At 42.8% G+C, this 14,607-nt stretch overlaps 1 protein-coding gene and 1 long non-coding RNA gene across 3 annotated transcripts in view; one reads left to right on the plus strand and one right to left on the minus strand.

Annotated features, from left to right (window-relative positions):
* Window positions 1-264: 264 nt before the first annotated feature.
* Dlat (dihydrolipoamide S-acetyltransferase) overlaps window positions 265-14,607 on the minus strand; it is a 28,821-nt gene continuing 14,478 nt past the window's right edge. Inside the window, exons 8-14 of the mRNA XM_006972346.4 lie at window positions 11,398-11,465; window positions 10,186-10,278; window positions 9,753-9,860; window positions 5,590-5,705; window positions 3,257-3,419; window positions 2,580-2,716; window positions 265-1,093 (exon numbers count right to left, since the gene is read on the minus strand). Of these exons, the coding sequence (XP_006972408.1) occupies window positions 964-1,093; window positions 2,580-2,716; window positions 3,257-3,419; window positions 5,590-5,705; window positions 9,753-9,860; window positions 10,186-10,278; window positions 11,398-11,465 (815 nt within the window). The 3' untranslated portion in view covers window positions 265-963. The remainder of the gene's footprint in view (window positions 1,094-2,579; window positions 2,717-3,256; window positions 3,420-5,589; window positions 5,706-9,752; window positions 9,861-10,185; window positions 10,279-11,397; window positions 11,466-14,607) is intronic.
* Window positions 4,003-5,755, plus strand: LOC121830836 (uncharacterized). 2 transcript variants are annotated; one of them, XR_006074086.2, is made up of 2 exons: window positions 4,003-4,153; window positions 5,170-5,755. It is a non-coding gene; the product is annotated as an uncharacterized LOC121830836 (long non-coding RNA). The 2 variants fall into 2 exon arrangements; XR_013052472.1 differs by having other exon boundaries at window positions 5,277-5,755.

Genomic DNA, 14,607 nt, shown 5'->3' on the forward strand with positions numbered 1-14,607 from the left:
GCTACGTGCCCAGTTTGGACATAATAGTTAGCGCTGTAAACTACCCCTAACATCCTCTCTCCTCCTCCTCAGGCAGGATCTGGGATAAATAGACTTTGGCACATATACAACTCTGAAACCATATATTACATATGTACAACTTCTCCCATATACATTCCATACTCATTCCAAAGAGTTCTCCAGTTGAGTAATAACATTTGATAAGTGAATTCATTTACAATTAACATCCAATTCATCTTAGAAGGAAAATTCTACTCCTGCAACTTGTTCATTTCAATAAGCATGTTCTTTTATTTGGAGGAAACTGCAGAATTCTCAAATTATACATTGAAATTGCTTATAAATAAATACATAAATTCTCATTTATACCAAGAAGTTGGTTTATATCTTTATCTTAAGGAAGGGAAAGCTATTTTATTTAGAGATTCATATAAAAATAAGAGTTGGTTGAAAATGCTGACTCTTAAAAGTTTCACTTATTTGCCTTGAGGTTCTCATGTGATAAACCAAGATCATGTAATAGGAAACTCTAGGGTTAGATTCCAAAATAAAGCTTCAGTTCAAACTCTTCCCATGAGAAATACTTTCCATGACTCTGTTTCCCTCACACTAAGTAAGCTGAATCAATTAAACTGCAGGTCTCATCCATGTTACTTTTATGAGCCAGTCTGCAGGGAGCTATAATCCTACCCCTCCTCTACCCTCAGGAAGGTTTTCTCACCAAAGAGTTAGGCCTTGTGTCCCTTCACTAGGCATATTCAGCTTTAAAATTATGTTTAATTTTAAAGGGGTATAATATTTGGGTGTAACTGGCATTTAAAAAAGATTCATTAATGCCTATTACAAATAAATTATCTGGACAGACTCAATAATAAATTTTAACTAGTGAAACTTTAAAAGAACCACCTGTTTAATAACATATAAATATAATGTCAGCAGAGAGGGTAGAAGTTCTTGGGTAAATTACAACAGCATTGTTACAGGCTTTTCAAGGTACTTTTTGAACTCAGCAAGCCACTGGGCTCCAACCGCTCCATCCACAACTCGATGATCACAGCTGAGTGTAACGGACATCACGCTAGCCACATCAAAGCTAGAAAGAAAGAACATCAGTGGATATTCTGAAAGAAACCAATGAACCGAAGACAACAGCCACCGAGATGCTGATTCCTCCCTGTAATCCTGCCCATGGAGATTAGTATCCATTCATCATTCATTCATTCATTCTGAGGACTGAATTTAGGTCTCTCTCTCTCTGTCTCTCTCTGTCTCTCTCTGTCTCTCTCTCTCTCTCTCTCTCTCTCTCTCTCTCTCTCTCTCTCTCTCTCTCTCTCTCTCTCTCTCTCTCTCTAGACAGGATTTCTCTGTTTAGTCCTTGATGATTTGGAACTGACTTTGTGGACCAGGCCTCTCTCTCTCTCTCTCTCTCTCTCTCTCAAGACAGGATTTCTCTGTTTAGTCCTTGATGATTTGGAACTGACTTTGTGGACCAGGCTGGCCTCAAACTCAGAGATCTGGCTACCTCTGCTCCCAAGTGCTGGGATTAAAGGTATAAGACACCGCCGTCCAGCGAATTTAGGTTTCTTACATGCTATGCAAGTGCTTAACTACTGAGCTATATCTCCAAGCATCTTAAACAAAACTGTTTGCTTGTTTTCTTTTTTGGTTTTCCAAGACAGGGTTTCTCTGTGTAATAAGAGTTCTGGCTGTCCTGGAACTCGCTCTGTAGATCAGGCCTGCTTCTGCCTCCCAAGTGCTGGGATTAAAGGCATGCGCCATCACACCCATCACCAAAAAAACCTGGTTTTTAAAGTTCTGAGACAGTTAGCCAGGCTGGTCTTGAACTTGCCAGATAGTGGAGGCAGGCTTTGAACTTCTTCTTTTTTTTTTTTGTTTTTTTGTTTTTCAAGGCAGGGTTTCTCCATGTAGTTTTGGTGCCTGTCCTGGAGCTCGCTCTGTAGACCAGGCTGGCCTGGAACTGACAGAGATCCACCTGGCTCTGCCTCCCGAGGGCTGAGATTAAAGGCGTGCGCCACCACCGCCCAGCCTGGCTTTGAACTTCTAACCCTCTTGATTCAGCCCCTACAAAAACTGTGATTATAGTTCTGCACATGAAGACTGGTTCCACCCACTCTTTTTCTTTAGCTCAAATTGACAGCTTGAAAGAAAACTAAATACATCCTGAGAACATGAGTTGCCAAGCTATACAACGCAGGCCAAAGTCTGCTTTCTGTCTATTTTTAGATAGATCTACTTTCCTGGAAATCATTAGCATAGTATTTTTGCCTGCTCTCATAGTACAATGGCAAGCAATCCGTAATAGGCCATATGGCCCCAAAAGCTAAAATATTTACTATCTGACTCTTGAAGAAAAAAAAATGTACCAACCTGCCATCTAGAAGTCTCAAGTAAGGTCATATCTCAAATATGACTGACTGAAGTTAGTAAAATCAAAGTGGCCTCCCTTTGCATTTCATGCTGCATTTACTGACTCTACCTAAAGCCATATCTACATAAAAACCAGTAATATTATAATACAGTCGAGTCATTCCCAACACCTTTTCCACTTTCCTACTCACCCTTTTTCATTATCTGCTGGGACCAGTTTATCCTCGGAAGCACCAATTGCCAAAATACATGCCTGAGGTGGGTTAATAATCGCAGAGAAATTCTTAATTCCAAACATTCCTAAATTGGAGATTGTAAATGTTCCACCCTAAAGGAAAAAAAATAAAAATAGATTACATTGTCAAAATAACCCAGAGAAAATTACAAATATTCTCAGAAAAAGCCATGAAATAATCTTTTACTTAAGAAAGTCTTGCAGGGCAGCATTGGTGCACGCCTTTAATCCCAGCACTCAAGAGGCAGAGCCTGGTGGATCTCTGTGATCCAGGCCAGCCTGGTCTACAGAGCAAGATCCAGGACAGGCACCAAAACTACAGGAAGAAACCTGTCTCGAAAAACCAAAGAAAAAGAAGAAGAAACCAAAAAAAAAAAAAAAATAATAATAATAATAAAGAAAAGTATTGAATAGAATACACATTATGATAAGAAACCAATGTCAGTTGTGCTGGCTTTCCCATGCAAGTCTGAAAATGCCTTTCAGCTTTTCCCATTTAACTGAATTGCTTCATTTTCAAGACCAAGTATCATGTATCATGTCTATGTAGCAGAATTCAAACAGACAATGCAACAAAAGCATTGTCTGACCTTCAGAGTCACACACTCCTTACAGGTCACGACAGCACCCTACCTGGAACTCGTGAGGCTGCAGTTTACCCTCTCTGGCTTTGGATGCTAGAGAAACAACGTCACTCGCGATGGTCTCCAGTCCTTTTATGTGTGCGTTAAACACAATAGGAGTGAGAAGTCCTGCAGGGGTACTGACAGCAACGCTGACGTCAACCACGTGATTTCTGTTGAGAAGGAAAAGGGGGTCCGACCCATCAACGTCAAGGATTAACAGCTGCAGGGGGCTGGGGAAGTGGCTCGGGGCTGAGAGCACTGGCTGCTCTCCCAGAGAACCCAGGTTCAGCTCTCAGCACCCACACGACAGCTCACAACTGTTCCAAGGGATCCGGCACCTCACACAGACATTCATGCAGGCGAAGCACCAATGCTTATAAAAAATAAAAAGAGCTGGAGAGCTGGGGTCTCCCTCAGTTCTTCCATCCTCTGCTCTGGGGGAACAAAAGTGTCAGGCTAAAGAAAATATGGATCTTGGACATTTACTTCAGACACTGTAGGTGCGTAGGATGTAGCTTTGTGGTAGAGCACCTGCCTATGCACAAATTCCTGAGCTTGATACACCACACACACACACAGAAACACACACACACACACACACACACACACACACAAAGATTTTAGAGGCAATTGTGCTACTGTTCAGAGACGTCTACCCTACAAGTTAACTCTTGATTTGTCTTCTCGTTCACTTGTACTTCTAAAAAGATGAAAGGGGATGGGGAGAGAACTCTATCAGAAGGCTGATTTCACACTTCAACTTCCCTTTTGTGAGCCGTCAAGTGACTCACAAAAACATCATCATAATCAGCATGAAACAAGCTGGCCTTCCTTTCTGGGTGTGAAGTGCAAGTACACTGGCTGACCAGTCTCCGCAACAAAGCATGAGCAGACAGAACAAAGGGTGAGCGCAGGGACACACGGGGCTGGGGGCTGGCAAGATGGCTCAGTGGGTAAAGGTGACTGCAGCCAAGCTGACAACTTCAGTTCAATCCTGGGAGCTCACATGGTGGGAGGAGAAAAGGTGCTCCCATAAGTCGTCCTGAAGCTGGCCATGGCACACATGTCCACCAAAGAGAGACAGGGAAGTACAAAGGAAGGGAGGGAGGAAGGAGAACAAAACAGAAAAGCAGAGACACCACGGGGAGAAACCGGAGTGCCCAGGGCACAGAGGTGGTCGCATCTCAGAAGACAAAGCAGGAATCCCCATCTTTTCTAGAGTAGACCAGCAAAGGCCTGAGACACCTGAGGAGCATCTCTGTTGAGACCTGTCTCACTCTGTAGGTCAAGGTGGCCTCAACTTCATCTGTACCCTTTGTAGAATTGTTTACAGTAAGACAGTATACTCGAGTCTTTCCCTCACAGCATTTCCTGTGAGCTGTCCTGCTCAAGGAAGGGGTCATGGAAACCTGTCTGGAGTCAGTTGTCAGATCTGAGAGTGGCATCTAACGAGGGGGCAGTTATGTGGGACTGAGGCCCAATCTCGGAGGTCTGACACCATCTCCAGGTACACAGAATCAGAATGAAGCACCTAGCTGCTGCCCACAGGAAACTGACTGGCTCATCTCTGAGGACACATGTAAGTGGTAATGTGAGCGTGTGAGCACAGAAAGCAAAGGGAGAAAAAAAGTTTGTTTTTTTTTCTTTTACTAATAATTGTAATAATCCTGGGGCTGGAGGGATAGATGGCTCAGTTAAAAGCAATACACAGTTCTTGCAGAGGACCCAGACTTGGTTCTTAGGACCTATGTCAGGCAGCTAACAACTATCTATAACTCCAGTTCTAAAGGATTTGGTGCCTCGGGTCTCCTTGGGCATCTGTACTCACATGCACATACCCACACACAGAGACACACTCAGATACCTGACTAAAAATAAATTTTAAAAAATATAATAGAAAAGTGTCTACCTCCATACTAGAAAAGGCCCGGGCTTGCGCTGGAATTCTGACACTGATCAACTTACTAACTTGGGACAAGCTACAGAACTCACTGAGCCTTCTTGTTTCTTCACTGGAAAAATGGAAGTGAAAACAGCTAACTGATGAAGTGGTTCGAAAGACCTAATGAAATGTACCAAGCCAGTCATGAGCCAGCCTAGACATCAACAAGTGCTTTTCAGTACAGCTGTCAGAACTCACTGGGATCAGGTAACCCACTCCACCCTGCTCTCCCATAGTCCTAAGTAATCACAGCCTTTGCTGACCCGCTGAACAGCATCTCAAGTATTTTATGCCGTTTCAAACCCGTTTATCCACGGGTGTCACACCCCCCATCCCTAGTTGCAGTTAGCAACCATGTGCAAACTGCAGATCAGTGTGCACCTTTCCAGTCAACTTACTGTCTTATAACTGTGTCCATCCAGGAAGAGTTTGCTTCGGGAACTTTCAGACAAGCCAAAGCTGAAGCTTTTATGATGAAGTCGTTGACAGAGATTTTTCCTTTCCCATCAAGCATCTGTTAAAACAACAATCAACTAGTTTTATTAAACTCCCTGCCACCCCGAAGGCTGTTCTTTTATCTGTTTCATGGAGGCCTTAGGGGCTACATGTTACCTGCTTGGCACCGAAGCAGCTGAACACCCTAAGTTATGGTAGTTGCTATTTTCACCCAACTGAACCAAGTTGGCTTTTTCTTTTTAAAAGATCAAGTAAGCTGAGCAGTGGTGGTGCACACCTTTGATCCCCAGCACTAGGGAGGCAGAGGCAGTCAGATCTCTGTGAGTTCGAGGACAGCCTGGTCTACAGAGAGAGATCCAGGACAGCCAGGGCTACACAGAGAAACCCTGTCTCAAAACACCATAATATAGAAAGAGAGAGAGAGGGGGGGGGGGGGGATTAAGTAAATGACAACACTAAAAAAATGTTTGGTTTAGAAAGAGGAAGTAGAATCAAATTCTTCAGATTAAGAGTGAAATGGGGGGGGACACTGTCTCTCCTACACAAAAAAAGAAGTACTATGAATACCCCACACCAACAAATCAGACAACCCATTCAAATTTCTAGGAAGAAACAAACCTATAAGGAATACAAACTCAGAATAAACACAATCAAAGAGATGAAACTGGTCATGGAAATACGCTCATACAGAAGACTAGATCACACGACTTTTATTTGTCTATTTGTTTATTTGTTTTCCAGACAGGGTTTCTTTGTCCTGGAACTAGCTCTGCAGACTAAACTAGACCAGGCTGGCCTACTCTGAAGATCACAGAGATCCACCTACCTCTGCCTCCCAAGTGGTGGAATTAAAAGCTTGCGCCACCACCCATCAACCTTGACAGCTTTACTGGCCAATTCTGCCAAACATTTAAAGGCTAACATGAACTCTTCACCGAGCCTTCTAAAAAATGGAAGAGCAAGTTAACAATTCCTCCATGTTAGCCTCATTCCAAAATCAGACAAAAACCCAACAGTCTAGAACCTAAGCATTATCTTACAAATATACTAGAAAAGCCCTTAACAGAACACTAGCTGAGAAAACCCAGCCACTAGCTATGAGCAAATGAAATGTTTCAGGAATGGACAGCTCAGGAACAATCAATTCTAATGTGCAAAGCAGCATGTGACTATAGTCTCATTTACTCAAGAGGCTTAGGCAGGGGAATCATTTGGGCCCTAAGATCTGGGCGTCATTGTGAGATCTTTTTCCTTAAAAGAGAAAAAGATTAAGTAATGCCCTAACAGAACTGCTTCAACAGCTCAAAGACACTTTAACAAAATTCAGTAGCATTCACAATAAAAGTTAATAAACTTAGAAGGAACTTCCTGATGATAAAAAAAGATATACAAACCCCGATAACTATCTATCCTCATACTTAATGGTTGAAATTATTCCCCCTAAGATCAAGAACAAGACAAGATCTCCAGGGGATCTGTTCTCCCTCTTCTGGCTCGCCTCTGTAGACACCTGCACACACATGTGCACATACATTTGCAGACACCAAACACACAAATAATAAAGCTTAAAAAAGAAAAAAAGAAAGAAAAGAAAAACTGATACATGCTACAATACGGCTGAACCTTGAAACCATATGATAAATAAAAAGCATCTGGTAAAGACCAGAATTCATAGGATTCTAGTCTGAGAATTCCACATTCATGTACTGCTAATCTTCCAAGACAAAAATGTAAGACTGGGGAGAATGGAAGGATTGATGGGATTGTGGCAAAGGGCTATTCGGGGTGATGAAAACGCTCCAAAGTCTACTGTGGGAACGTGGATATACGCTGAAAGACACTGAGTAGGACACTTCAAATGTGTGAATGGAGCATGGCATTAGAATGGTATGAATAGCTCAAAAGAGCCATTCAACGTAATACCTCAAGTACATTGGATACGGCTATCTATTTCAATATTTTAAAAATGTTTATCTGTGTGTGTGTGTGTATGTGTGTGTGTGTGTGTGTGTGTGTGTGTGAGAGAGAGAGAGAGAGAGAGAGACATCAAATAGGAGCCTGTGGAGGTCAGAAGAGATGCTGGATCCTCTGGAAGTGGAGTTACAGACAGTTGTAAGTGGATGTGTGGATGATGGGAATTGAACATGGGTCCTCTGCAAGAACAATTGTTTTTAAACAGGAGCCATCTCTCCAGCCCCATTTCAATATTTTGACAGTAATTGTATGCCATTATCTTTAAACCCTGTAGTCATTTTAATTCTACTGTGTCCACTGTGTGCTGGATACATAATGTTAACGCCTGGGTATGAAGCAGTGAGCAATAAACAAAAATTCTGTTCTCGGGGAGCCCACTTTCTAAAAGCATAAGTAACAGTCAAACATACAGCATCTTACAGAGTGCTGTGTGAACAGGTGGAGGGAGGTGGTAAATTTAGAATCAGAAAGTGGTCAAGGCAATACTTTCCAAGTCCTTAAGGAGGTGAAGGAGGAAGGCACATGGACAGCAGGCTGTACACTGAGAGAACACAAGCACAGGAGTGTAATACTGAGAAAATAAGAGAAACAGCAAGACAAGCGGAGTGTCTTCAGTGTGGGACAATAGGAGAGAAGTCAGAAGAGTCCTGCACACTACTCTAAGGAGTTGATGGGGTCTTTTGTTCTACTAGTTTTTAAAGAATTTATTTTATGTGGTTGAGCACCTTCCTCAAGGAGAGCACCTTGCTCTCATATTTATTAATTTATATTTATTAATCGTTTATTTATTTTTGAAGGCTTATTTCATGTGTATAGGTGTTCTGCCTGCATGGACATATTTGCACCATGTGTGAGCCTGTTGCCTACAGAATGAGGCATCTATAGATGTAACTGGAGTTACAGGTGGCTATAAGCCACCATGTGGGTGCTGGGAACTGAACCTGGATTCTCTGTAAGAGCACTCTTAACTACTAAGCCATCTCTCCAGCCCCACTCTCTAATCTTTGGAGACAAAGTCTGTCGCTGAGACAAACCCTGTCTGTCTCTGGCCTCCCGGTGCTAGGGTTACAGGCAATCAAAGTGCCTGAAGTTTTATGTTAGTGATGGAGAGCTTCACACTCGTGCAACAGGCACTTCACGGATCTCCATCTCCTAGCCTTGTTTCCACTCTTAAAGCCCTTAACCCTTATGATCCTCAACCATCTCTGCCAATCCAAACACTTCCTGTCGTACAGCACTGTGAACTCCCTGACCATCAAGGTCTCTCTAAGCTCTCTGCTGAACTCCTCCAGTACTGAACACACACAGTGTAATTCAGCATACAATTGAGAGGCAGCTTCATAAAGAGACTGGTCTACAAATGAATACCGTCACCTTTATAAAACCATTGTCCGTCCTTGTCACACTTAGTAGTGCCCCAATTCCATTATAACTCCAATTGAAGACAGACTGCTTCATGCTCTCTGTTCCCAAAACTGAGCTCAGTGGGCAGGTATATCTGACTACAAACATGTGGAGGTCATTTCTTAGCTACCAAAGCAAAGCAGCCTCAAGTATCAAAGCACAGTGAACTCGCTAGACAAATACCCACCCACAGCCAAGTGAGTCTTTTTTTTTTTTTTAAATATTTTATTTATTTCTACTTCATGTGCACCTCATGTTTTGACTGCATGTATATCTGTGTGAAGGTGTCGGATCCCCTGGAACTGGAGTTACAAGCAGTTATGAACTGCCATGTGGTTGCTGGGAATTGAAGCCAGGTCCTCTGGAAGAGCAGCCAGTGCTTTTAACCACTGAGCCATCTCTCCAGTTCCCCCAAGTGAGTCTTAATTAAATGCCAAATTTTAATAAGAGTTAACAGAGAAGCCAGGAGGTGGTGGTGCACTCCTGCAATCCCAACATCAAGGTCAGCGCAGCCTTGTTATATGGAGCTCCAGGTGTGAGGTACATAGTGAGACACTGTCTGGAACATTGCAACAAATCAAAAAAAGTTAAATGAGAATCCCTCAGGATATTCTCTCCTTAACAATTCAAGTGACAGGAATTTTCTATCATTAACCAGCTTCTAATAACAGAGCACATGGGCAGCACTGTACAGCTTGAGTGGGAAAGACAGAATTTCCAGGTTTACCTTATTAAGCTCCTTCCGTACCAACAGCACCTCTCCCATATTTACATCAATGGAAAGGTAATAATGAGGTATGGTCTGCTTCGACTGCATTAGCCTCTGTGCAATCACCTGAAACCAGAGAGATTTCAACATCAGTTCTCTTAACTGAGTCCAGACTTACCTAACTCAGTTGCTTACCTCTTCACTCAGCTCCCCGGTAGCTTACCTTACACATCAGAGCAGGAAGACAAAGGACTGCACCTTCTAATAGATTAGCCAAACAGAGACTTCTTTATCCCAGTGACCCGACTGACCAAATCAACCTCCCTTACGCTAATAATTCAGCATTTTCAACTAGCAATGTCCTTTTCGGTGTTTTAAACTACGGCACAACTAAACACCCAGAGTGAAAATGCCCAACAGCTCTGGTTCCAGACTGTGGTGGAGCTCTTACTCGGCGAATGTTGCTGATGGGGATATCTGTGAAGACACCCGTAGGAGTTGGTGCCACTCTTGGACCTGGGGGAGCCATGGCAGCTGCTGGGGCCTAAGAGGGAAAAGAAAGAGCAGTTAGTGACTGAGTCGATCTTAGTGTCAGCTGGAGGACCACCCGTGAGGTGCTACTGCTGTGGAGGACTACCCGCCAAAGTGAGACAGCCAAGTTCTGAAGAATAGCTGGTTCCATCCCCGGAAGCAAAGGGACGCGAATTAGACTGTGCAGTTAAGAGGGCTGTCCTTTTTTTTTTAAAAAAAAAAAAACTAGAACTCTAAATCATGTTTTAAGCATTATCATTTTTTTGAGGAAGAATATATTTAATGACTAATTTTTACTGACATTGTAAAGGCAGTCAGGCATGGTGGTACACACTTAAAATCCCAGCAGCACTCAAGATGCTGAAGCAGTACAATTTCAAGTTCAAGCCTGGTTCCTCAACACCACCGGAGAAGGTGAGGAGCTGTTGTGGAATATTATTTTAAGGTGTGTTACATGTGTTTATGCTGTGGGACATTTGTTTAATGATGCAAAGATGTGTTGCATTCTTTTATGTTGTATTTGTTTAACTCTGTGAAGCTGTGTTACTGTGCCTGTCTAAAATACCTGATGGTCTAATAAATAGCTGAAAGGTCAATAGTGGGGCAGGAGAGGGATAGGTGAGGCTGGCAGGCAGAGAGAATAAATAAAAGGAGAAATCTGGGAGGAGGGACAGAAGCAAGAGAGATCAAGGAGTGAGAAAAGAAGAGGCCAGCCAGACACAAGGTAAGAAGGAAAGAAAAGATACAGAAACAGAGAAAGGTAAAAGCTCAGAGGCAAAAGGTAGATGGGATAGCTTAAAGTTAAGAAAAGCTGGCTAGAAACAAGCCAAGCTAAGGCCTGGCATTCATAAGTAATCAATAATACGCCTCCATGTGTGATTTATTTGGGAGCTGGGTGGTGGGCCCCCCAAAGAGCAAAGAGCTAAAGAATAAAAACAACCAACAACAGGGTACAGGGGTGGAGAGAAAGCAAAGCATTTTTAAATTGAAGAATAAAAAATAAATAAATATAAAAATAAGGGCTATGTGCCAGGGATGCAGCTCAGTCGCAGGAGTGCTTGCCAAGCATGTGCAGAGCCCTGGATTCAGTCCCCACAATAATAACAATTTTAAGAAGCCAAATATAACTCACAGGAGCAGCCTTAGAAGGCACAAAAGAGTCAATATCCTTCTTGATGATTCTGCCTTCTGGTCCCGTTCCTGAAGAAACATAAATATCACATATGTGACAGCAGACCATTGGCTCTCCAAGGTCAACACTGTGACTCTGAAGAGACAGAATGCCCTGGATCAATATTGGCTCTTTGTAGCTACTGCAAATAGTAATCATTTTTCTTTTAGAGTTTCATCTAGTTAAATTGAACTCTATACTTTGCTTATTTCTTTACTTTTAAGTCGGGAAATACTGACAGAGATAATACAGATCATAGTTTATAAATCTAAAAGGAAAATTAGCTGTTGGCTATGGTTATCTAAAAAACAAACAAAAACATCAACAACAACAAAAAAAAACAAAAGAGAAACCTCAACTCATTGAACCCTAAAACGGACTCTTATTTGACCATAAAGTATTTCTTTGTAAGAGATTGACAATTTTCTGAACAAATAAACCTTTCTTCTTCAGAATGTAATAATGGATGATGATGTAACTGCAATGATCTCATCTTTAGAATCATTCATTTCCCACAATTTACAGGTTTTTCACGCTAGCCAAAACTAAACCAACCCGTGCCACAAACCAAGGAGCAAACACTGTAAGGCCTTTGAAAGGCCTACTTCCCTCACAGGCTTAACTGTTTCAATTTCCCCTCCCTCCTCCCATCTATAACATCTCAGGGTTAGGCTTAGGCCCAAATACGTCATCCTGACCTTGAAGCAGATTCGGAATTTAGTTATTATAATACCTTTTACACTGGCCCACTTCTAGAAAAAAATTGGTCAAATTGATTCATCTTCCCCCATGGCAGCCTTTTAAAGGATTCCCGTTGTGTGCAGTTCTTCCCAATTCCTTTCCTTCGTTATGAAAACAGAGCTGGCTAGAACTGTTTATCCTCACCAGGAGCTCTAGAACAGAGGTGGCAGTACCTCTATTAGATCCTCGCCTTTTCAGCACACAGAAACCATAGCCTCCCTCTGCAACCAGTGCCAAGCGTGATGCCGCGGCCCCCTCCATCCCTCAAGAGGAAATCAGCCACCGTCAGTTTGCTTTTCATCGCTTTGCCTAACTCCCCAAGAAAATACATCAGGTGATCGTAACCAATATGGATAAAGGGAAGAATACCAGACTGGCAATAAAAAAGCAGAGTTCCGTCACATTAAACAGCTGACCACAGTCACCTGTTTCAATTGCAGGATGGGCATTACAGCAACAGCCTTGTTTACAGCAACATTGTGAAAATGAAATGGGACTGTAAGGCAAAAGGTGGTTTGCACCAAAATACACATGATGGGGTGATTGTCAGACCACCTGGACTCCACAGCCCAGGGCTTAAGCCTCAATAGTTTCTTCCTCAGTAGGTAATGTTTTGGCTAAATTTGCTAAGCATCCTGCCCCTCTATTTGACTTCTGGTCCTTTACAATGGAGTTTTGTTTGTTTCTTTCTCTTGCTCCCTCCTCCACTCAGTAACTTGGGGTTGGAGTGTGAGCCTAGCCCCTGTCCTCTCAAAAACCTAAATTCCCAGCCAGGTATAGTGATGGGCACTTGAAATTTCAGCACTCAGAAGGTAGAGTCAGGAGGATCAGGAATATAAGATCATCCTTGGCCATATACCAAGTTTGAGGCTAGCCTGGGCTACATGAGACCCTGTCTCAACCCCCTCCCACCCTCTGACTCAATTCTTCAACTCCCTCTGAATTTCCAGGCATCTAGACATATAACCTACTGTCTCTCATCTACTAATCATAATTAATCCCATCATTAAAGTAAATTTCATATTGATTCTCATTCTCTTGAGGACAACAATCCAACTCAGACTTCTGAGTTCTTTCATCTATCAAACTATGTTTTCTTCCCACAAACAAAAGCCCCCTGCTCCTAGCTTCTAAGGTTAAATCCCAGACCATGTCATTTCTAGTTCTTAACCATCTCTTGAGGGCTGATGAGATGGCTTGTGGGCAAAGGTACTTGATATATCCATCTAATGACCAGAGAGTTCAATCCTCAGAACCCACAAGGTAAAAGAGAACCATCTTACAAAGTCATCCTAAACTCCACACATGCCTTAGCCCTCACACATGCCCTTCAGCCCCAATAATGAATAAATAAATAAACTTAAATCCTTGAAATCCATAACAGAAACAATCTTCTTTTTGCTAGCACTGTGATATGAGAAACACAGATATGTGTGGTCTTTGTTCCAAATGATAAGTATTTGTTTTTTATTTTCAATAAAGCTTCTTTACACCACACCAGTTTATGCTAATGAGGTGACTGAGGGCGGGGCATCTGGATAAGGGACATCAGCCTAGTTGGCCTATAGACCAAACAGGTGATTAAAGGATGGTAACTTTCAGTCTTCTTTCCAGTCTCCTCCCCATCTCCTCCTCCACTCCCCTGCTTCCTGCACCAATTCCACTAAGAGGGACTAGAAGTGGAATTCAATGAACACTGGCCAGTGATTTAGTCAACAATGTCTTTATGATGACGCCTCTATGAAAATAGTGCATTGAATGGTGAGATCCAGTCAGCTTCCTGGTTGGTGCAGACAGCAGTGTTGGAAGGATGGCAAGCCCGGAGAATAAACACATGGGTGCCCCGTGCATCCCTCCCCACTACACTCTGTCCTGTTCATCACTTCCATTGGCTGTGTCTGAGCTGTACTCACTCCAGTAGACCAACAGTATATAAGGTCTGTCAGTCATTGTAACTAATTTCAAACCCAAGGAGAATTGGCAATTCTTAACTCGTGGCTAATGAGTTACACAAACAAGTGGCCCCGGGGACTTTAAAAGAATCTGAAGTAAGAGCAGTCTGACACCGTAGTCTCACACTAACTCTGGGAAGTTGATGTCAGAACTGGGCAGAACTGTTGGAGACTCGGTTGGTGGTTATATGGAAAAAAACTCCAAGTACTTGGTGCCAGGAAACACCACACAATCATGGATCTTGAGCTCACTGGGTCTCAGCCACTTCCACCCTCTACTGCAAAGTCTCATCAACCTCACCCCTACCCTACTCCAGGGTGGGGACAGGGCTCAGTGGTGCAGAACTTGCCTAACAGGCACAAAAGCCTGGTTCAATTCTCAGTACAAAAGAAAAAAAAGTAAAACGAAGGAGACTCCGACTCCACTGAAGCTTCCATCTCACTAGCCCTGACCTTCCTGCTGCCATCGGTCCCTGTC

Source organism: Peromyscus maniculatus, chromosome 7 (assembly GCF_049852395.1).
Source record: "Peromyscus maniculatus bairdii isolate BWxNUB_F1_BW_parent chromosome 7, HU_Pman_BW_mat_3.1, whole genome shotgun sequence".
Lineage (NCBI taxonomy): Eukaryota > Metazoa > Chordata > Mammalia > Rodentia > Cricetidae > Peromyscus > Peromyscus maniculatus.